The 23954-nt window shown below is 45.2% G+C and overlaps 1 protein-coding gene across 1 annotated transcript in view; it reads right to left on the reverse strand.

Annotated features, from left to right (window-relative positions):
- The window catches only part of LOC140199856 (cytochrome P450 27C1-like), a 50153-nt gene extending 40701 nt beyond the window's left edge, over nucleotides 1-9452 (reverse strand). The window contains exon 1 of the mRNA XM_072262361.1: nucleotides 9375-9452. Within this exon, the coding sequence (XP_072118462.1) occupies nucleotides 9375-9452 (78 nt within the window). The remainder of the gene's footprint in view (nucleotides 1-9374) is intronic.
- Between the last annotated feature and the right edge of the window lie 14502 nt (nucleotides 9453-23954).

A 23954-nucleotide genomic window follows, 5' to 3' on the forward strand; every position in this document is an offset into this window, starting at 1 on the left:
TTCCATACCAAGCAGTGATGAAGCTGTTAGGGTGCTCTCCACTACACATCTGTAGAATGGCATAAGTATGGACATGCAAGGTCCAGCTCTCTTCAGCCTCCTCAGAAAGCAGAGGTGTTGGTGAGTTTTCCTGACTGTATGGGATGTGTTCTGGGACCGTGAGAGGTTGTGTGTGATGTGCATTCCCAGGAATTTGGTGTGAGCACAGTGTACAGCAGTGGGCTCAGCACACATCCGGGGGGGGGGGGAGTGGGGGGGGGCACCGATGTTGAGGATGATGGGAGGTTGTGCATGAAATGAAATTCCAGGAGATCAGCAGTTTCTGAAATACTGAAACCACCCCATCTGGCACCAACAATCTACATGTTTTTACATAATGAGTTGCTGCCAAGTGATTGGCTGATTAGATATTTGCATTAATGAGGTAACTAATAAAATGGCCACTGAGTGTACATTTATCACGTTTACTTGCATTAAGCCCAAAACCTTCTATTTCTTTCGATGCAAGAAAATGAATGACGTTGAACTGCTTTGATAATGGGCTTTAAGAGAGGGCTTACACTGCCATTCCCAATTATTTTTAACAGACTTTCTTGTTCTTTAATGGGCAGCACCTTTACCATGCCTTAGAAGACCATGGCCAAGTCTCACCTTAGATACCTGAGCTTGTAAATTAAGGTTGATAATGCAATGAAGTCACTTACTCAAAGACAACTACAGCACAGAAACTGGCCCTTCAGTCCATCTAGTCCATGCCAACTTTGCTTTCTGCTTAGTCCCATCTACCTGCCATAGCCCTTCTTAACCCTCCCACCCATTTACTTACCCAAATTTCTCCTAAATGTTGAAACCAAACCATATCCCCCACTTCCACTGGCATCTTGTCCCACCCTCTGAGTGAAGAAGTTCTGTCTCATGTTTGTAAACATTTCATGTTTCACCCCTAACCTATGACCTCTAGTTCTAGTCTTACCCAACCTCAGTGGAAAAAGCCTGCTTGCACTTACCCTATCTATACCCCTCATAATCTTGTATACCTCTATCAAATCTCTCTGCAATCTCCAACACTCCAGGGAATAAAGTCCTAACTTATTCAACATTTCCCTATAACTCAGGTTCTTGTCATAGCAACATCCTTGTTAATTTTCTTGTGCACTCTTACACACTTATTGATATTTTTCCTGTAGGTTGGTGACCAGAACTGCACACAACAGTATGGCCTCATAAATATCTGAAACAACTTCAATATCCATCTCCTGTACTTAGTACTTTGATTTATGCAGGCCAATTTGCCAAAAGCACTCTTTATGACCCTACCTACTTGTGATACCCATTTCAAGGAGTTATGGACCTGTATTCCCAGATCCCTCTGTTCTACCACAGTCCTCAGTGCCCCACCATTCACTGTTTAAGTCTTACTCTGGTTTGTCCTCCCAAAGTGCAAAACACCTCACACTTGTCTACATTAAATTCCATCTGACATTTTTTAGCCCAGGTTTCCAGCCTGCCCAGATCTTGCTACAAGCTGTGATTGTCTTCCTTGCTAACCACTACACCTCCAATCTTGGTGTCATTCGTAAATCTGCTGATCCAGTTTAACATATTATCATCCAGATTATTGATCTAGATGATAGACAACAATGGACCCAACACCGACCCTGTGTCACACCATTAGTCACAGGCTCCAATCTGAGAGGCAACCATCTACAACCACTCTCTGACTTTTCCCACAAAACCAATGTCTAATCAACTTACAACACACATCAAAGTTGCTGGTGAACGCAGCAGGCCAGGCAGCATCTGTAGGGAGAGGTGCAGTCGTCGTTTCAGGCTGAGACTCTTCGTCAGGACTAACTGAAGGAAGAGTGAGTAAGGGATTTGAAAGTTGGAGGGGGAGGGGGAGATCCAAAATGATAGGAGAAGACAGGAGGGGGAGGGATGGAGCCAAGAGCTGGACAGGTGATAGGCAAAAGGGGATACGAGAGGATCATGGGACAGGAGGTCCGGGAAGAAAGACAAGGCGGGGGGGGGATCCCAGAGAATGGGCAAGGGGTATGTTCAGAGGGACAGAGGGAGAAAAAGGAGAGAGAGAGAAAGAATGTGTGTATAAAAATAAATAACAGATGGGGTACGAGGGGGAGGTGGGGCATTAGCAGAAGTTAGAGAAGTCGATGTTCATGCCATCAGGTTGGAGGCTACCCAGACGGAATATAAGGTGTTGTTCCTCCAACCTGAGTGTGGCTTCATCTTTACAGTAGAGGAGGCCGTGGATAGACATGTCAGAATGGGAATGGGATGTGGAATTAAAATGTGTGGCCACTGCAAGAGCCTGCTTTCTCTGGCGGACAGAGCGTAGGTGTTCAGCAAAGCGGTCTCCCAGTCTGCATCAGGTCTCGCCAATATATAAAAGGCCACATCGGGAGCACCGGACACAGTATATCACCCCAGCCGACTCACAGGTGAAGTGTCGCCTCACCTGGAAGGACTGTCTGGAGCCCTGAATGGTGGTAAGGGAGGAAGTGTAAGGGCATGTGTAGCACTTGTTCCGCTTACAAGGATAAGCGCCAGGAGGGAGATCAGTGGGGAGGGATGGGGGGGACAAATGGACAAGGGAGTCACGTAGGGAGCGATCCCTGCGGAAAGCAGAGTGGGGGAGAGGGAAAGATGTGCTTAGTGGTGGGATCCCGTTGGAGGTGGTGGAAGTTACGGAGAATAATATGTTGGACCTGGAGGCTGGTGGGGTGGTAGGTGAGGACCAGGGGAACCCTATTCCTAGTGGGGTGGCGGGAGGATGGAGTGAGAGCAGATGTACGTGAAATGGGGGAGATGCGTTTGAGAGCAGAGTTGATGGTGCAGGAAGGGAAGCCCCTTTCTTTAAAAAAGGAGGACATCTCCCTCGTCCTGGAATGAAAAGCCTCATCCTGAGAGCAGGTGCGGCGGAGACGGAGGAATTGCGAGAAGGGGATGGCGTTTTTGCAAGAGACGGGGTGAGAAGAGGAATAGTCCAGATAGCTGTGAGAGTCAGTAGGCTTATAGTAGACATCCGTGGATAAGCTCTCTCCAGAGATACAGACAGAAAGATCTAGAAAGGGGAGGGAGGTGTCAGAAATGGACCAGGTATCAACTTACCACCTCATTCCGAATGCCAACTGACTGAACCTTCTTGACCAGGCTTTGATGTGGAACCTTGTCAAAATCCTTGCTCGAGTCCAAATAGCCAAGGACCAATGTTCATCAACTTTCCTGGCAGCTCGGGACACTGGATTTCTGAGTTCAATTCCAAAGCCATCTGTAAGGTTCACTCCCACAGTACAAAGATGTAGAGTTAATAGGTTAATTGTAAATTGTCCAGTGATTAGGTTGGTGGTAAATGGGTGAGTTTCTAGGCAGTGCGGACTCATTAGGCTGGAAGAGCTTGTTCCACACTCCATCTCAAATACAATAAAAAGTAACCTTCACGAAAAACTCTAAGATTAGTTTGACACGACCTACCATGCACAAAGCCATGTTGACTACGTCTAATCAGTACTCATCTATCCAAATACATATCGGGTACATCAGAAAACCTTCCAACAACTTTCCTTCTACTGACATCAGGCTCACTGGCCTTTTATTTCCCAGCATATTTTTAGAGTCTTTCTTAAAGAACAAACCAACATTAGCTGTCCTCCAATTCTCCAACAACTCACCCATGGCTAAAGACTTTCTAAAGACCTCTGCTAGAGCACCTGAAATTTCACTAGCTTCCCAAAAGGTCTGACCTTATCAGGCCCTAGGAGTTTATCCACGCTAACTTGCCTCAACGCAGCAAGCACGTCCTCCTCTGTAATCTGTATAGGGTCCATCACCTTGCTGCTGGTTTTCCTCACTCCTATAGACTCTATGTCTGTCTCATGAATAACTACAGATGCAAAAGAACCCACCTTAAACCCCGCCCCCCAACTTCTTTTGGCTCCATGCACAGATGACCGTGTGGTTAGCGTAATGTTATTTCTGCACGAGTGACCTGAGCTCATTCCTGCTGCTGTCTGTAAGGAGTCTGTATACGACCGTGTGTGTTTCTTTCTATATATTGGTGAGACCTGATGCAGCCTGGGAGACTGTTTCGCTGAACACCTATGCTCTGTCCGCCAGAGAAAGCAGGATCTCCCAGTGGCCACACATTTTAATTCCACGTCCCATTCCCATTCTGACATGTCTATCCACGGCCTCCTCTACTGTAAAGATGAAGCCACACTCAGGTTGGAGGAACAACACCTTATATTCCGCCTGGGTAGCCTCCAACCTGATGGCATGAACATTGACTTCTCAAACTTCCGCTAATGCCCCACCTCCCCTCCTTACCCCATCCCTTATTTATTTATTTATTTATTTATTTATTATTTCCCCTCTTTCTTTCTCTCTCTTTTTTCTTCATCTGTCCCTCTCACTATATCTTCCTCTGATGCTTCCCTCCCCCTTTCTTTCTCCCTAGGCCTCCCGTCCCATGATCTTCTCCCTTCTCCAGCCTGGTATCCCTTTTGCCAAACAACTTTCCAGCTCTTAGCTCCATCCCTCCCCCTCCTGTTCTCTCCTATCAGTTCGGATCTCCCCCTCCCACTTTCAAATCTCTTACTATCTCTTCTTTCACCAAAAGCGGGAGGTCCCGACAACATCCCTGGATGTGTGCTCAAGGAATGTGCTGATGTATTAGCAGATGTCCTGACAGACATTTTCAACATCTCCCTTAGTTAAGTTATTGTCCCCAGATGCTTCAAAGCCTCCACAATCATCTCTGTAGCAAAGAAATCAGTTGTAGCCTGTCTAAACAATTACCATCCCGTTGCACTGACCCCCATAGTGATGAAATGTTTTGAACGGCTTGTCAAGCCTCATATCACAGCCAGCCTCCCCTCATCACTGGATCCTCTACGGTTTGCTTATCGTCCAAATTGCTCTACGGTGGATGCAATATCCACCACACTGCACACAGTTCTCTCTCACTTGGACAACAAAGACACTTATGCCAGAATCCTGTACATTGATTTCAATTCAGCGTTCAATACCATCATCCCGCAGAGACTAGTGGAGAAACTGTCGCTGCTTGGCCTTAACACTGCCATGTGTCGCTGGATTCTGGATTTCTTGACAGAGAGACCACAGTCAGTCCATGTTGGCAGGATCATCTCTGACTCCATCACGCTGAGCACTGGATCCCCACAAGGCTGAGTGCTTAGCCCATTGCTGTTTACACTGCTAACACATGACTGTGCAGCCAGATTCAAGGAGAACCTGATCATTAAATTTGCTGATGATACCACAGTGGTGGGGCTCATCAGCAGAAAAGATGAAACTATGTACAGGGAGGAGGTCAAACACCTAGAGAGCTGGTGTAGGGATAACAACTTGATGCTTAATGTCACTAAAACCAAGGAGATGATCGTTGATTTCAGACGGTCTCAGCCTGAGCACACACCCCTCAGCATCAGCGGCTCCACAGTGGAGAGAGTGGAAACATCAAGTTCCTTGGAGTGCAGATCTCGGACAATCTCACCTGGGATTGTGAAACGGGCTCAGCAGAGATTGCACTTTCTGAGGAAGCTTAAACAAGCATCACTCCCCACTAACATCTTAAATACATTCTACAGAGGCGTAGTTGAGAGTGTGTCGACCTTTAGCATCACCACCTGGTACTCCAGCTGCAGTGCTGTCGACAAAAAAGCCTTGCAGAGGGTGGTTAGGGGAGCAGAGAAGGTTATTGGGGTCTCCCTACCTTCTGTCCAAGACCTCTTTCAGAGTCGATGCCTCCAGAAGACACAGTATATCATTAAAGACCCCTCACACCCTCTCCACGAACTGTTTGTTCTTCTGCCATCAGGCAAACATTACATCAAAACTAAAACCACAAGGCTACTAAACAGCTTCCTCCCACAGGCAGTCAGACTGCTAAATAGTTGCTCCACCTGACTCTGCTTTGGACACTTTTAACTTGCACTGGACACTTATAACTGATTTTAACTGACATGTGGCTGTTGTGTTTTACTATTTATTGTTATGTTTATTATTTAGTGTTGTGTTTGTTATGTTATGATTGCACCGCCCCTGAGAAACGCTGTCTCATTCTGCCCTGCAGAGCTGATGTACGGTTAGAATGACAAAGTTTTTTTTGAATCTTTTGAATCTTTGAATCTTTCAGTTAGTCCTGATGAAGGGTCTTAGCCCAAAATGTCGACTGTACCTCTTCCTACAGATGCTGCCTGGCCTGCTGCGTTCACCAGCATTTTGTGCGTGTGTTGCCTTAATGACTATTGCCCGGTAGCATTCACATCTACAGTGATGAAATGCTTTGAGAGGTTGGTTATGACTGGACTGAACTCTTGCTTCATTACAATTTGCCCATCGCCACAATAGGTCAATGGCAGATTCAATCTCAATGGCTCTCCACACGACCTCAGACAACACAAACACCTACATCCGGATGCTGTTCATCTAGAGCTCAATATTTAACACCATCACTCCCACAATCCTGATTGAGAAGTTGTAGAACCTGGGCATCCGTACCTCCCTCTATAATTGGATCCTTGATTTTCTAACCGGAAGATCACAATCTGTGCAGATTGGTGATAACATCTTCTCCTCGCTGATGATCAACACTGATGCACCACAGAGGTGTGTGCTTTGCCCACTGCTCTACTCTCTCTATAACCATGACTGTGTGGCCAGGCATAGCTCAAATACCATCTATAAATTTAATGACGATACAACCATTGTTGGTAGAATCTCAGGTGGTGACGAGAGGGCGTACAGGAGCGGGATATGCCAACTAGTGGAGTGGTGCCACAGCAACAACCTGGCACTCAGTATCAGTAAGACGAAAGAGCTGATTGTGGACTTCAGGAAGGGTAAGACGAAGGAACACATACCAATCCTCATAGAGGGATCAGAAGTGGAGAGAGTGAGCAGTTTCAAGTTCCCAGGTGTCAAAATCTCAGGACCTAATCTGGTCCCAACATATCGATACAGCTACAAAGAATGCAAGATAGCGACTATACTTCTTTAGGAGTTTGAAGAGATTTGGTGTGTCAACAAATACACTCAAAAACTTCTATAGTTGTACCGTGGAGAGCATTTTGACAGGCTGCGTCACTGTCTGGTGCAAAAGGTTGTAAATCTAGTCAGCTCCATCTTGGGTACTACCCTACAAAGTACCCAGAACATCTTCAGGGAGTGGTGTCTCAGAAAGGCAGTGTCTATTATTAGGACCTCCAGCACCCAGGGCATGCCCTTTTCTCACTGTTACCATCAGCTAGGAGATACAGAAGCCTGAAGACACACACTCAGCGATTCAGGAACAGCTTCTTCCCCTCCGCCATCCGATTCCTAAATGGACAGTGAACCCATTTCTACCTCAGTTTCTAACATATATTATTTCTGTTTTTTGCACGATTTTTAATCTATTCAATATATGTATACTGTAATTGATTTTCTTATTTCATTTTTTTCTTCTACATTGTGTATTGCATTGAACTGCTGCTGAGCTAACAAATTTCATGACACATGCTGGTGATAATAAACCTGATTCTGATTCGGTTTTTAGCCTCCGCTTTAAATACAGTCGGTCCTCCTTATCCGTGGGAGATTGGTTCCGGAACCCCCTGCGGATACCTAAAAACGCGGATGCTCATGTCCATTATATAAAATGGCGTAGTATTTGCATATAACCTACGCACATCTCCCGTATACTTTAAATCATCTCTAGATTACTTATAATACCTAATACGATGTAAATAGTTGTTATACTGTATTGTTTAGGGAATAATGACCAGAAAAAATGCTCAAACAATGAGTACTGGAGAGAGAACTTCCGGGTTTTCCTGATCAGCGGCTGTTTGAATCTGCGCATGCGGAACCCGCAGATAAGGAGGACCGACTGTACACCCGATGACTTGGCCTCCACAGTTGTCTGTGATAATGAATTCCACAGATTTACCACCCTCTGGCTAAAGAAACTCCTCATCTCTGTCCCAAAGGTACTTCCACGGATTGCGCCTACATGCTGCATTGCTCAACGACTCTGCAGATCTGGAGCACACATTGAAGCTCTTGTTCAAAGATCACCTTTGTTGTTCAGGGGTGGGAGCCTGTTGAGGTCTGCTGGAGTGAGAAAGCCAGAGGCTTTCTGTGGCTGTAGAACAAGGCAAGGAACTTGCAATTAAATTCAATCCCTTAAATCAACATTTTAGGGATACAAAATTATAAGGGGAATAGATATGGTAAATGCAAACAGGCTTTGTCCACTGAAGTTGAATGAGACTCGAATCAGAGATCATGGGTTAAGGGTTAAAGGTGAAATGTTCAAGGGGAACATGAGGGGAACTTCATTCAAAGGGTGGTGTGGTGAGAGCGTGGAACTGGGTTTGATTGCAAAATTGAGAGAAACTTGGATAGGTACATGAATGGGAGGGTTATGAAGGGTTATGGTCCAAGTGTGGGTCAATGGGATTAGGCAGATCAATGGTCTGGCATGTACTAGATGGACCGAAGGGCTCGTTTCTGTGCTGTAGGGTCTATGGCGTGATCCTATGTAAGAACAAGTCTGCAGTGCTGAGTGAACTTGTCAGCAAAACTTAGAAGTGGAACCAACAGTGTAAGTCTGCAAATGAACTGGGGAGGGAAGGCAAAGGGTAACTGACACACACAACACCCTGCACGAACTCAGCAGGTCAGGCAGCATCTATGGAAAGGACTAAACAGTCAACATTTCAGGCAAGACCCTTCATCAGGGCTGGAAAGGAAGCGGCCAGGATAAGAAGATGGGGGGATGGGGGGGGCTGGAAGGTGATGGGTGAAACCAGGTGAGGGGGAGGGGGAGTGGGGGGTGGTGGAGGGGGAGGGGTGGTGAAATGAGAAGCTGGGAGGTGATGGTGGAAAAGGTAAAGTGCTGATGGAAACACACGCACACACAAAATCAAGAATCGAAGACTGAAGAACTAATTAAAAATACATGAGCTTCAGGAAGCTGCGGGAAGTGTTGCGCTAGATTGCAGAAGTAACCCAATCCTCACTCACTCAATCCCAGGGGGCGGGGGGGCAACTTCATGCACAGCGTTCAAATGGTTCTTAAACCTTTTTTTTCCCAAACTAAAGCAAACCAATGGTGAGGGAATGTTTAAAAATTACCGCGGAACAGCGATGTGGTTAAAAGACTCGAACCTGTGTTCCTGCAAGTCTCTTTGTCCCGACAAGGAATGGTTCGAAGCGTCCACACAGAGAGCACACGTATAATTTCTCCCGGTTAATGTTTCTCGCAACAGAGGTCCACTGGGTGGGTTAAATAAGGCGCACAAAAGTACTAAGATTGATTACTCACACAACTCGCACACTTTCTGACTCACTTGAATGTCGTGTATTCTACTAAAGCCGTCTCCCCAGAACAACTCGACCAGGTTACGAAGCGTGCTGGGTCCAGGCATTTCGGACAAACCTCTGACCCGCAGCACTCTGGTTCCGGATGGCGCCGAGTAGCCTGCGCAGGTCTCAGAACCTTCGGCATCTTTTGTGTTCTTCGACTCCACTGCCCCGTTGGGCGAGGCCCCTCTCCGAGAGGATTTGGCTATACCGGGGAGCCGAGTCAAAGCCATTATTCTCCTAAGGATGAACCAGATACCGGACCGAGTCATCACTCTTCCTTGCTGCCAACAACTCCTCTCTTCCTTCCTTCCTCTCCTCTCCTCTCAAAACAACAAGTCCCTTCGTTCATTTATTAGAGAGCCGGGCCTGGCTCACGTGAGGGGAGCCGGACAATGGGTGGTCCTCCCGTTTCTCCGTCAGAACGTGGTGGGTTCCAATCCCAACTCATCGGCGTTGAGCAAGAAAGTGCCCCGCTAAGGTAGTGCGGCACTGTCAAAGGCTCCTGGTCCCCCAGAAAGAAACCTACTCTCCTGGCTTCCCGCAAAGGATCTCCTGGCGCTAAAGCGCAACGGAGCATTTACACTTTTTCGGAAAGGTGGACAGCACCTACAGGAGGAGCTGCTTCATGAAAGTGGCACCTTATCATTAATAACACAAGAGATTCTGCAGATGCTGGAAATCCAGAGAAACACACACAAAATGCTGTAGGAACTCAGCAGCTCTGTGGAGGGAATAAAAGTTGACGTTTCGTGCCAAGATTTCATCAGGATAGCATTGTGTTACCTATGCAACACACATGAAAGTTACTGGTGAACGCAGCAGGCCAGGCAGCATCTCTGCCTGATGCTGCCTGGCCTGCTGCGTTCACCAGCAACTTTGATGTGTATTGCTTGAATTTCCAGCATCTGCAGAATTCCTCGTGATTGTGTTACCTATCATGGTTTTCCGGGCCATATCCTCTTCTCGCCGCTACAGGCAGGAATTAACACACAAAGGAGCTGGAGGAACTCAGCGGTTCAGGCAGCATAGGTGCAGAGAAAGACTGCTGGTTTGATTTTCAATGGACACCAATAGACTTGTCTCTGGTTGTGTTTCTCTTAGTACTAATGACTTGGTCTGCACGCACTTTATTTTCAGTGTCATATACAAACGTTTGTAATTTAAGTTTAATTTATGTCGTATGCGTCTGAATCTGTGACGCTGCTGCAAGGTTTGTGAAACGAGAATTGGTAATGCAAACTTCTTGAGGAACTCAACCTGTCGAGCGGCATCTGTTGGAGGCAAAGGAATTTCAGATATCAGATATAGCATTAGTTTTTTATTAATAGATTTCGGGCTTTTCTCACTGGAGTGAAGGAGGGTGAGAGTCGATTTGACAGAGGTATACTCCTTTGCCGAGTAAAGTAGCCACTGAGTGTGTGTTCATGGTTTTCTGCTACTGCAGCCCGTCTAGAAGACTATACGTTATAAAAATCAGAGTTAGGCCATTTGGCCCATCGAATATGCTCCGCCGTTCCATCATGGCTGAGCAATTTTCCTCAGCTCCACTCTCCTGCTTTTTCCCCATATCCCTTCATGTCCTGACCAATCAAGAATCTGTCAGCTTCTGTCTTAAGTATACATAAATACTTGGCCTCCACAGCTGCCCATGCCAACGAATTCCACAAATTCAACACTCTCTGACTAAATAAATTCTTCTTCATCTCCATTCTAAAAGGACACCCCTCTATTCTGAGGCTGTGACCTCTGGCCTTAGAGTCTCTCACCAGACAATTTCATTCTTTATCTCAATTTAGAAAACAGTGAACCCTTTCTTCTACCACAATGCACGACCATACACTTCCCAACACTCTATTCCATCTGCCATTTCTTTGCCTATTCTCCCAATCTATCAAAGTCCTTCTGTAGCCTCTCTACTTTCTGAAAACTACCCTCCCCTCCACCTATCTTAGTATCTGCAAACTTTGCCACAAAGCCATCAAAATCATTGAGAAATAGTGTAAAAAGAGGTGGTCCCAACACAGACCCCTGTGGAGCACCACTAGTCACTGGAAGCTAACCAGAAAAGGCTCCCTTTATTCCCACTCTTTGCCTCTTGCCAATCAGCCACTGCTTTATCCATGTTTGAATCTTTCCTTTCATAGCATGGACTTGTAGCTTGTTAAGCAGCCTCATGTGTGGCACCTTGAAAATCCTTCTGAAGATCCAAGTACACAACATGAACTGATTCTCCTTAGTCTGTCCTGCTTGATATTTCTTCAAAGAATTCCAACAGATTTGTCAGGCAAGATTTTTCCTTGAGGAAAGCATGCTGACTGCAACCTATTTTATCCTGTGACTCCGAGTACCCTGAAACCACATCCTTAACAGTTGATTCCAACATCTTTCCAACCACTGAGGTCAAACTAGCTGGCTTATAATTTCCTGTCTTCTGCCTCTCTCCCTTCTTGAAGAGTGTAGCGACATTTGCAATTTTCCAATCTTCCAGAACCATGCCAGAATCTAGTGATTCTTGAAAGATCATTACTAATGCCTCCGCAATATCTTAAGCCACCTCTTTCAGAACCCTAAGGTTCATCTGCTCTGGGTGACTTATCTGCCTTCAGATCTTTCAGGCTAAGCACCTTCTCCTTAATAATAAGCAACTACACACATTTTTGTCCCCTGACACTCTTGAACTTACAGCATACTGCTTCTGTCTTCCTCAGTGAAGGCTGATGCAAAATACTTACTCAGTTCATCTGACATTTCTGTTTCCCCCATTACTACCTCTTGAGCATCTTTTTCCAGTGGTTCAATATCTACTCTCACCTCTCTTTTACTCTTTATGTATATGAAGAAACTTCTGATATCCTCTTTAATATTATCAGCTAGCTTACTTTTGCATTCCATCTTGACCTTCTTAGTGACTTTTTAAGTTGCCTTCTGTTGGTTTTTAAAAGCTTCCCACTAATTTTTGCTCTATTATATGTCCTCTGTTTGGCTTTTATGTTTGCTTTGACTTCTCTTGTTAGCCACTGTTGTGTTATCTTTCCTTTAGATTACTTCTTGCTCCTTGAGATGTATACTGTATATCCTATGCCTTCTAAATTGCTTCCAGAAATTCCAACCATTGCTGCTCTGCCATCATTCCTGCCAGTGTTCTTTTCCAATCAATACTGGCCAACTCCTCTCTCATGCCTCTGTAATTTGCTTAATACTGCTGTAATACTGATACATCTGACTTTAGTTTCTCCTTCTCAAATTTCAGGATGAATTTGATCATATTTTGATCATTTTCCCCAAAGGGTTCTTTTACCTTAAGCTCTCTAAATAATTCGGGTTCATTGCATAACATGCAATCCAGAATAGCTGATCCTCTCGTGGGCTCAACCACAAGCTGTTCTAAGAAGTCATGTCGTAGGTGCTCTAGAAATTGCCCCTCTTGGAATCAAGAACCCACCTGATTTTCCCAATCTACCTGCATATTGAAGTTCCCCAGCCCTTTTGTCATGCATTTTCAATCTCCCTTCCTTACTACTCCTTGGGGGTCTGTATATAACACCCATCAAGGTCTTTTTAAATGCGCAGATCCTTAGCTCTATCCACAGTGATTCAATTCTGTACCTGCCGACCCACAGTCACCACGTTCTAAAGATTTGATTTCATCTTTTACCAATGGAGTAACTCCCTCTGTTTTGCTGCCTGTCCTTTCAATGCAATGTGTATCCATGGACATTAAGCTCCTAGTTATAATCTTCTTTCAGCCATGTTTCAATGATGCCTACGACATCATACATGCTAATCTGTAACTGTGCTGCAAGTTACACAGCTTTTGCATCAGTCTTCACCATAGAAGACACTAGCAGTGTGGTGGAAGTTTCCAGGTGTCAGCAGTCATGAAGTGTGTGAAGTCGCCATTCCTAGAGAGAAGGTTCTTGGGAAACTGAAAAGTCTGAAGGTAGATAAGTCACCTGGACCAGATGGTGTCCAGCCCAGGGTTCTGAAAGAGATGGCTAAAAATACTGTGGAGGCATTAGTAATGATTTTTCAAGAATCACTCAATGCTGTAATGATTCTGGAAGACTGGAAAATTGCAAATATCACTCCACTCTTCAAGAAGGGAGAGAGGCAGAAGAAAGGAAACTATAGGCCAGTTAGTCTGACCTCGGTGGTTGGGAAGATGTTGAAGTCGATTATTAAGGGTGAGGTCTCAGGGTACTTGGAGGCACATGATAAAATAGGCTGTAGTCAGCATGGTTTCCTGAAGGGAAAATCTTGCCTGACAAATCTGTTGAAATTCTTTGAAGAAACAACAAGCAGGATAGACAAACGAGAATTGGTTGATGTTGTGTACTTGGAGTTTCAGAAGGACCTTGACAAGGCGACACAGATGAGGCTGTTTAACAAACTACAACCCATGGTATTACAGGAAAGATTTTAGCATGGATAAAGCAGTGGCTGATTGGCAGGAGGTAAAGAGTGGGAATAAAGGGAGCTTTTTCTGGCTGGTTGCCAGTGAGCAGTGGTGATCCACAGGAGTCTGTGTCGGGCCCAATTCTTTTACATTATATGTCAGTGATTTGGATGATGGAGTTGATGGCTTTGTTACAAATGATATGAAGATAGGTGGGGAGCATATAGTTTTGAGGAAGTGGAGAGACTACAGAAGGGCTCAGACAGATTCAGAGATTGGGCAAAAAAGTGACAGATGGAATACAGTGTCGGGAAGTGTATGGTCATGCATTTTGGTGGAAGTAATGAAAGGGTTGACTGTTTTCTAAATGGAGAGAAGATACAAAATACTGAGGTGCAATGGGACTTGGGAGTCCTTTGCAGGATTCCCTTAAGGTTAATTTGCAGATTGATTTTATGATGAGGAAGGCAAATGCAATGTTCGCATTCATTTCAAAAGGACTAGAATATAAAAGCAAGGAAGTAATGATGAGACTCTATAAAGCACTAGTGAGGCCTCAGTTGGAGTATTGTGAGCTGTTCTAGGCTCATTATCTTAGAAAGGATGGGCTGAAACTGGAGAAGGTTCAAAGAAGGTTCACAAAAATGATTTCAGGTTTGAATGGCTTGTCATATGAAGAATGTTTGATGGCTCTGGTCCTGTATTCACTGGAATTCAGAAGAATGAGGGGTGACTTCATTGAAACCTATGGAATAGTGAAAGCCTTGATAGAGTGGATGTGGAGAGGATGTTTCCTGTGATGTGAGAGTGGTGAATCTGTGGAATTCTTTGCCACAGGCAGCTGTGGAGGCCAAGCCTTTATGTATATTGAAGGCACAGGTTGATAGATTCTTGATTGGTCAGAGCATGAAGGGATATGGGGAGAAGGCAGGAAACTGGGATTGAGGAAAATTGGATCAGCCATGATGAAATGGTGGAGCAGACTTGATGGGCCAAATAGCCTAATTCTGCTCCTATATCTTAAGTTCTTCTGCCTTATTCCATATACTACGCATATTCAAATATAACACTTTCGGCCCTATATCCACCCTTTTTGATTTTGTCTATATACTGCGCACATTCAAATATAACATTTTCAGTCCTATATTCATCCTTTTTGACTTTGTCCACCTTTTATATTGTAATTCATCTTGATGGCTGCAATTTTGTCCTATCATCAGCCTGTTATTGCTGGGAGTTTCACTACACACTGCCTCTGTTTATAAACCAACCACTTCATCTTTAGCACTGTCACTCATCCCTCTGCCAAATGAGTTTAAACCTAGTTGAACAATTGTACCAACCTGCCTGGAAGGATATTGGATCCCCTTGGGTTCAGGAGTAACCCATCCCTTTTGTACAGGTCATACCTTTCCCAGAAGAGATCCCAATGAACCCCTGCCCCCTGCACCAGTTCCACAGCCATGCATTCACCTTCCAATTCATCGTATTGTGACGAAAAACCAAGTTATCAGAAGATTGATGTGGATGAGAGAGATAAGAGAGACAAATAGAGAAACATTCAAAATGTTAATGAGAGGTGAGAGAGATTAATGAAAAGAGACACAGTTCTGAGTATTGACAGACCGGTTGCTTTGAACCTGAACTGTTTGAAGTTTGATGGACAGGCGATATCCCAGCAGGGGGATAAAAGGAACAGGTTCGCTAAGGCAAGACAGACACCACGAGATCACGAGATAACGAGACCCTGGAAGTGCGGTGTGCCCCCACAAGTTGGTGGGAGTTTGGAGGTCTGGTCGCGGGACCGACCATAAACGCACAGGGTGAGAAGGTACGATCGGCGGGAACCTGGTGTGTGTGTCCACCCTTGCCTGGGTGCCGGGTTCACCGCGGAAGAACGATCGTATCCGGAACGGAGGGGTCACAGTCGGTGACCTCAGAAGACATTAAAAAGGGCTCGCCCGAAAGCTAACTGCGAGGAATATCAAGGTCTGTCTGAATTTGATTTGCATATCATCATTCGCGCTCTCCCCCTCTCTCTCTCTCTGTCTAATGGCACAACAGCAATTACTGCGAACTGTACTGAGCTGAACTGAACTCTGTGTCACTTGAGACTGATCATTTTACCCCTAGACTGTGATAGAGCTTGATTGATCCTATTATCCTAGTTCTGGGTACATGTGTGTTTTATCATTGCTAACCCGTCGCATTTATATCCTTATGATTAGAGTACTGTGTTACTTATTTCTTTAATAAAACTTTCTTAGTTCCAGTAATCCAGACTCCAACTAAGTGGTCCATTTCTGCTGGTTTGGCAACCCAGTTACGGGGTACGTAACAGTATTCTCACCCTCACTGGCATGTGGAATGGGCAGCTATCCAGAGATTACTACCCGGGAGTTCTTGTTTGTCAGTTTTTGACCTGGTTCCCTGAAATCTCTGTTCAGAACCTGCTCACCTTGTCTACAGATGATATTGGTGCCAATATGTACCAAGACTTATGGCTGCTCATTCTTGCCCTTGAGAATGCCATGGACCTGACCCGGGCACTAGAGAGGCATCGTACCATCCGGGTGTTTCTGTCGTGCTCACAGAACCTCATCTCTGTTCCTCTGACTATGGAATCTCCTGTTGACACTGCAATCCTCTTCACCTATTTGCTCTTCTGAGCCACCGCACTACTTCAATGTTCGACATGTTGTGCATTCAGAGATGCCTTTCTGCACAGTACTGTTGTAAAGCTTAGTTATTTGAGTTACTGTCACCTTCCTGTCAGCTTGAACCAGTCTGACCATTCTCCTCTGACCTCTCTCATTAACAAGGCATTTTGCTTACAGAACTGCTTTTGTTTTTTGCACAGCTCTCTGTAAACTCTGGAGACTGTTGTGTGTTAAAATCCCAAGAGATCAGTAGTTTCTGAGATACTCAAACCACCCTGTCTGGCACCAACAATCATTCCACAATCAAAGTCACTTAGATCACATTTCCTCCCCATTCTGAGGTTTGGTTTGCACAACAACTGAACCCCCTGACCATGTCCGCTTGCTTTTCTGGCAAAGGTAATAATCAATCCAACTACAAACACTGTACATGGCAATAATCAATACAAATACAAACACTGTACGTGGTAACGATCAATCCAACTACAAACACAGTACGTGGTAATGATCAATACAACAACAAGCACTGTACATGATAACGATCAATACAACTACAAACACTGTACGTGGTAACGATCAATACAACTACAAACACTGTATGTGGTAATGATCAATACAACAACAAGCACTGTACATGGTAATGATCAATCCAACTACAAACACTGTTTGTGGTAATGATCAGTACAAATACAAACACTGTACGTGGTAACGATCAACACAACTACAAACTCTGTGTAGATGGTAATCAATACCAATACAAATACAGGAACAAGTGCAAAAACAATAAACAGTATGAAGCTTCGTAGTACTGACCGAGGAAGTCCAAAAGGAAATGCTAAACAACAATAAAAGAAGAGTCGGAATTAAACATTCATGTTATCAATATTTGCATTCAAGACAATGCATCGGGGCTAAGTGAGGAGGGGAGATGGCCAGTGTAAAGAGGAGGTGGTTGCCGGGTGAGACAGGGGCCTGAGATAATTGGTGGACGAAGAAGGGATGAAGATGATGGACAAGTCCAGGTAGGTAGCGACTGGCAATACTTATCTCGTTGGACCTGTTGAGACCAAATGGTGAGGTGTAGTCGGTAGCACTGCTGCTGCACCTCCCCCCCCCGCCCCCCCATCTTGGGGGAGTGCACACAGTTTCTTTTCTGGGCAACAGGAAGTTAAAACTGGAGGGCAGAGGTTTAAGATGAGAGGAGAAAGATTTGTAAATGAACTGAAAGGGGAACCGCTTCACTCAGAAGGCTGCGTGTATGGGGAACAAGCCACTGGAAGTAGTGGTTGAGACAATAACAGTTAAAAGCCATTTAGGTAGGTCCATAGATAGGAAAAGTTGGAAGGATATGTGTCAATCGTGGACAAATGGGACTAGATGAGATGGTTGGAATGGATGTTGGTCTGATTCTGTGGCTGAGACGGGCGTTCAACCCCAATCTGCATTTTTGTCTGGGTTTCCTCCCACACCCCACGGACTGTCAGGTTGCCCCAACACCACAGAGGATTAGGTTGCTTTGTGGGTGGAGGGAACTCTGGGCTGAGAGGGTTGTGTATGCTCTATGAAACTGGGCTAATAATAGTCCATTGGTTTATTATTACCATGTGCTGAGCTACAGTGTAAAGTCTGTCATGTTTGCGGATGACACGAAGCTGGGTAGCAGTGTTAACTGTGAGGAGGGTGCTAAGAGGATGCAGGGTGACTTGGATAGGTTGGGTGAGTGGACAAATTCATGGCAGATGCAATTTAATGTGGATAAATGTGAAGTTATCCACTTTGGTGGCAAAAATAGGAAAACAGATTATTATCTGAATGGTGGCCGATTGGGAAAAGGAGAGGTGCAACAAGATCTGGGTGTCATTATACACCAGTCATTGAAAGTGGGCATGCAGGTACAGCAGGCGGTGAAAAAGGTGAATGGTATGCTGGCATTTATAGCGAGAGGATTCGAGTACAGGAACAGGGAGGTACTACTGCAGTTGTACAAGGCTTTGGTGAGACCACACCTGGAGTATTGTGTGCAGTTTTGGTCCCCTAATCTGAGGAAAGACATCCTTGCCATAGAGGGAGTACAAAGAAGGTTCACCAGATTGATTCCTGGGACGGCAGGACTTTCATATGAAGAAAGACTGGATGAACTGGGCTTGTACTCGTTGGAATTTAGAAGATTGAGGGGGGATCTGATTGAAACGTATAAGATCCTAAAGGGATTGGACAGGCTAGATGCAGGAAGATTGTTCCCGATGTTGGGGAAGTCCAGAACGAGGGGTCACAGTTTGAGGATAGAGGGGAAGCCTTTTAGGACCGAGATTAGGAAAAACTTCTTCACACAGAGAGTGGTGAATCTGTGGAATTCTCTGCCACAGGAAGCAGTTGAGGCCAGATCATTGGCTATATTTAAGAGGGAGTTAGATATGGCCCTTGTGGCTACGGGGGTCAGGGGGTATGGAGGGAAGGCTGGGGCGGGGTTCTGAGTTGGATGATCAGCCATGATCATAATAAATGGCGGTGCAGGCTCGAAGGGCCGAATGGCCTAGTCCTGCACCTATTTTCTATGTTTCTATGCATGCTGTTCATACAGATCAAATCATTATGCAGTGCATTGAGATAGTAATAGTGCCATCACTCAAGTTGAGTGTGATGTTCTTCTCAGGAGTTGTCTATTGGTGGGCCCTCTGGTGGCTTATAGAGGTTTATCTGAGATCCACATATCCTGGTGCAGTGTGGGCAGGAGAAGATGGTGGCTGTGGTAGTGGCTGGGTCTTGGTTGTTCAGTCTCTCCTTTACAGCTGCTGCTTGTTCTCTTTGCTAGAGTGAAGGTCATTCTCACAGCTCCCTCTTGAACAGACTTCCTCCAGGTGTATCTATTGAATGTAATGTCTTCCCAGTTTTAGATGTAATGTTGAATTTCTTCAGGCTGAATTTGATGTTATCTTTGAAGAGTTTCCTTTGCTCACCAAAGCTCACTGACCTTCCTTCAACTGGGAGTGAAGGCTTGGTTTGGGGAGATGAGAGTTAGGTATCCAAATTACATGATTTATCCATTGGAGTTGGTGTTGCCTTATCATAGTGGGGATGCTTCTCATGTAGGCCTACTCCAATACGCTGGTGTTAGTGAGTCTGTCCTTCCAGCTGATCCTCAGAATCTTCTGTAAGACTCTTTGGTGCTTTTGTTCCAGGCTTTTAGGTGCTGAAGTTGAGGTAGTACAAGGTAAAACAATATCAAGGTGCTGAATAAAGTGTAACACAACTGCGATTGGCCTTATCACAAACAATAATAAATCTGCTTATAGGGAGGAGGTGCTGAAACTGTCCTATTGGTGCAGGAATCACAACCTATCACTCAACGTCAAGAAGACAAGAGAAATGATAATTGACTTCCAGAAGGCAAGAGGTCCCAAACAAGTCCCACTGTTCATAAATGGTGAAGTAGTGGAAAGAGTCTCCAGTTTCATGTTTTTGGGGATGAACATCACCAAGGAGATCATTGTCCATGAATACAACCTCGATAGAAGGGACGACAGAACAGCAACTATACTACCTAAGGGGCTTAAGGAAAGCTAATCTGCCTCAAAAATTGTTGGCCAACTTATATTGATGTGTGATAGAAAGCATACTGGCATATGCAATGACAGCGTGATACTCTAGCTGCAGTGAGTCGGATCACAAAGCAATCCAATGGGTGATTTGGACGGCTCGGCACATCACTGGAACTCAACTCCTGGACTTGGAGACAATCTACAACTCTCGATGCCTATGACAGGCTTGTAACATCATTAAAGACCCTTCCCATCCCAGTTCAATCTGTTCAATCCCCTGCCATCTGGTAGGAGATACAGAAGATGCTTAGCTAAGACAGCTCGACTGAAAAACAGTTTCTACCTAAGGGTATTTGTGCAGCTGAATAATGCTACACCTCGGTTTGCCAATGGCCTTTGAGTGTTATGGACTACCATAGTCACTTGTTGCATGTAAATATGGGAATTGTTTTTTTTAATTAAGTTGTACCAGAATGCATTGTAAATATCTGTTTTTATGGACTGGAGTAGCACCACAATCTCATTGTCTTAAGCAATGACAAAAACTCTCTATTCTATTCTATGCTATTCTATCTACAGAGAAAGTGCAGTGCAGGGAGGTATAAGGTGCAAGGTCATAACAAGGTAGACTGTGAGGTTAAGAGTCTATCTAAACGTACTAGGGAATTGTTCTATAGTCTTAAAAAGGTGGGATAATAGGAGCCCTTGAGCCTGGTGGTATGTAATTTCAGGCTTCTGTATCTCCTGCTCGATGGGAGGGAGAAGAAGGAACATCCAGGGTGGGAGGTCTCTTTGACTATGTTGGCTGCTTTATGGTTTCTTTCCACATTATCTGCCATTGATTTGGATGGTGGAATTGATGGCTTTGTGGCCAAATTTGTGGAAGATATGAACATAGATGGACGGGCAGGTAGTGTTGAGGAAGCAGAGAGGCTTACAGAAGGATTTAGACAGATTGGGAGAATGGAAGAGAAGTGGCAGATGGATATAGTGTATGGAAGAGTCTGGTCAGGCACTTTGTGGAAGGGAATAAAGGCATAGGTTATTTTCAAAATGGGGAGAAAATTCAAAAATCAAGGTTCAAAAGGACTTAAGAGTCCTTGTGCAGGATTCCTTAAAGGTTAACTTGCAGGTTGAGCCAGTGGTAAGGAAGGCAAATGCAATATAGGCATTCATTTCAAGTAGATTAGAAAATAAAAACAAGGATGTAATAGTGAGGCCTTATAAGCCATTGGTCAGATTGCACTTGGATTATTGTGGTAGTTTTGGGACCCTTATCTGAGAAGAGATGTGCTGACATTGGAGAGGCCCCAGAGGAGGCTGACAAGATTGATCCTAGAAATGAAATGGTTGACGTTTGAGGAGTGTTTAATGGCTCTGGGCCTGTACTCACTGGAATTTTAAAGAATGAGGGGTGATCTCATTGAAACATCGCACATTGAAAGGCCTGGATAGAGAGGATGGGGGAGGATTCTTCCTATTGTGAGAGAGACTCACAGAACAGATGAGGAGGAATTTCTTTAGCCAGAGAGTGGTGAATCTGTGAAATTCATCGCCACAGGCAGCTGTGGAGGCCAAGTCGTTTGGTATATTTAAAGTGAAGATTCATAGGTGCTTGATTAGTAAGGGCATAAAAAGGTTACGGGAAGAAGACAAGAGAGTGGGTTGAGAGGGATAATAAATCAGCCATGATGGTATAGTGGAGAATGTCACTGGGCCGAATAGCCTAATTCTGCTTCTATGTCTTATGGTCTTATGGTCTTTACTGTGCCCACAACTCTGTAGTTTCTTATGGTCACAGGCAGAGGACCCTTTGCTTATTAAAAGAAAGTTTCTTCCTCATCTTAAAAATATTGAAGGAATCTTCTTCCACTGTTCTTTGAGAGCTCCAAAGGCTCATGATCTGTTGAGTAAAACACAATTGCCTCTTCTCATTCTTAAATGAGTAACTCTGAGAATACAAGGACGTCCCTTTAGAATAGAGATGAACAAGAATTTCCTTATCCAGAATTCAAGTTGGATTGTAATTCAACCATACACATTTATACAGCTGCATGAAACATCGTTTCTTTGTGGCCAAGGTGCAAAACACTGTAATGCAGTCACACACAGCACATACAGTTATGATAACACATGCAGTCACAACATAATGGCCTGATGATTGAGGGTGCATGGGATGTTGTCCTGGAGCCACGTTTCTGTAAGGACAAAGATGCAGTAGTTCCTCATCTCACGCTGGGTCAGCTGCAGATGAAGGCGATCAGCTTGTCTTCCCGGGAATGAATACAAGAGAGCAGCACCAGCAGGAGAGTTACCGGTGCAGGTTAGCCCCTACTCTAGCACACATTCCAGTTCTCCCACAGCGCCCCAGTTCTCTCCCATTCCCCAGGTGCTCTGGTACTTCATTCTCCAGGTGACCTGACAGGAAACGCCGTGGCATGAGGGCTGGTCTGTGCAACAACCAAGAACCCACAACTCCCCCACTGTCACTCTCGCTAATGAACCAAAGAACCAGATTTGCAGTATTTTGGATTACCAATGTCCAACGGGGTTTTCAATCACAAGAAAAGTGTTTAAGACGAACATTTGCACCATTTGTGGGACATGGGGAGGTTGTGCTACCAAGTGTGCCACCATCTTAACGGATTTTCAATTTCTTTTTTGGAGAGAAATATAGAAATGGACCATACAGATTTCTAAAGTACCAGATGGAATTCGATGATTCCAAATCAATTCTTGTATAAATTAACACACATCAAAATTGCTGGTGAACGCAGCAGGTCAGGCAGCATCTCTAGGAAGAGGTGCAGTCGACGTTTCAGGCTGAGACCCTTCGTCAGGACTAACTGAAGGAAGAGTTACTAAGAGATTTGAAAGTGCGAAGGGGAGGGGGAGATCCAAAATGATAGGAGAAGACAGGAGGGGGAGGGATGGAGCCAAGAGCTGGACAGGTGATTGGCAAAAGGGATATGAGAGGATCATGGGACAGGAGGTCCGGGAAGAAAGACAAGCGGGGGGGAACCCAGAGGATGGGTCAGGGGTAGATTCAGAGGGACAGAGGGAGAAAAAGGAGAGTGAGAGAAAGAATGTGTGTATAAAAATAAGCAACAGATGGGGTACGAGGGGGAGGTGGGGCATTAGCGGAAGTTAGAGAAGTCGATGTTCATGCCATCAGGTTGGAGGCTACCCAGACGGAATATAAGGTGTTGTTCCTCCAACCTGAGCGTGGCTTCATCTTTACAGTAGAGGAGACCGTGGATAGACATGTCAGAATGGGAATGGGATGTGGAATTAGAATGTGTGGTCACTGGGAGATCCTGCTTTCTCTGGCAGACAGAGCGTAGGTGTTCAGCAAAGCGGTCTCCCAGTCTGTGTCGGGTCTCGCCAATATATAAAAGGCCACATCGGGAGCACCGGACGCAGCATATCACCCCAGCCGACTCACAAGTGGAGTGTTGCCTCACCTGGAAGGACTGTTTGGGGCCCTGAATGGTGGTAAGGGAGGAAGTGTAAGGGTATGTGTAGCACTTGTTCCGCTTACACGGATAAGTGCCAGGAGGGAGATCAGTGGGGAGGGATGGGGGGGAGGAATGGACAAGGGAGTCGCGTAGGGAGCGATCCCTGCGGAATGCAGAGGAGGGGAGGGAAAGATGTGCTTAGTGGTGGGATCCCGTTGGAGGTGGCGGAAGTTACGGAGAATAATATGTGGGACCCGGAGGCTGGTGGGGTGGTAGGTGAGGACCAGGGGAACCTTATTCCTAGTGGGGTGGCGGGAGGATGGAGTGAGAGCAGATGTACGTGAAATGGGGGAGATGCGTTTAAGAGCAGAGTTGATAGCAGAGGAGGGGAAGCCCCTTTCTTTAAAAAAAGAAGATATCTCCCTCATCCTAGAATGAAAAGCCTCATCCTGAGAACAGATGCGGCGGAGACGGAGGAATTGCGAGAAGGGGATGGCGTTTTTGCAAGAGA

This window comes from Mobula birostris, chromosome 6, assembly GCF_030028105.1.
Source record: "Mobula birostris isolate sMobBir1 chromosome 6, sMobBir1.hap1, whole genome shotgun sequence".
Taxonomy (NCBI): domain Eukaryota; kingdom Metazoa; phylum Chordata; class Chondrichthyes; order Myliobatiformes; family Myliobatidae; genus Mobula; species Mobula birostris.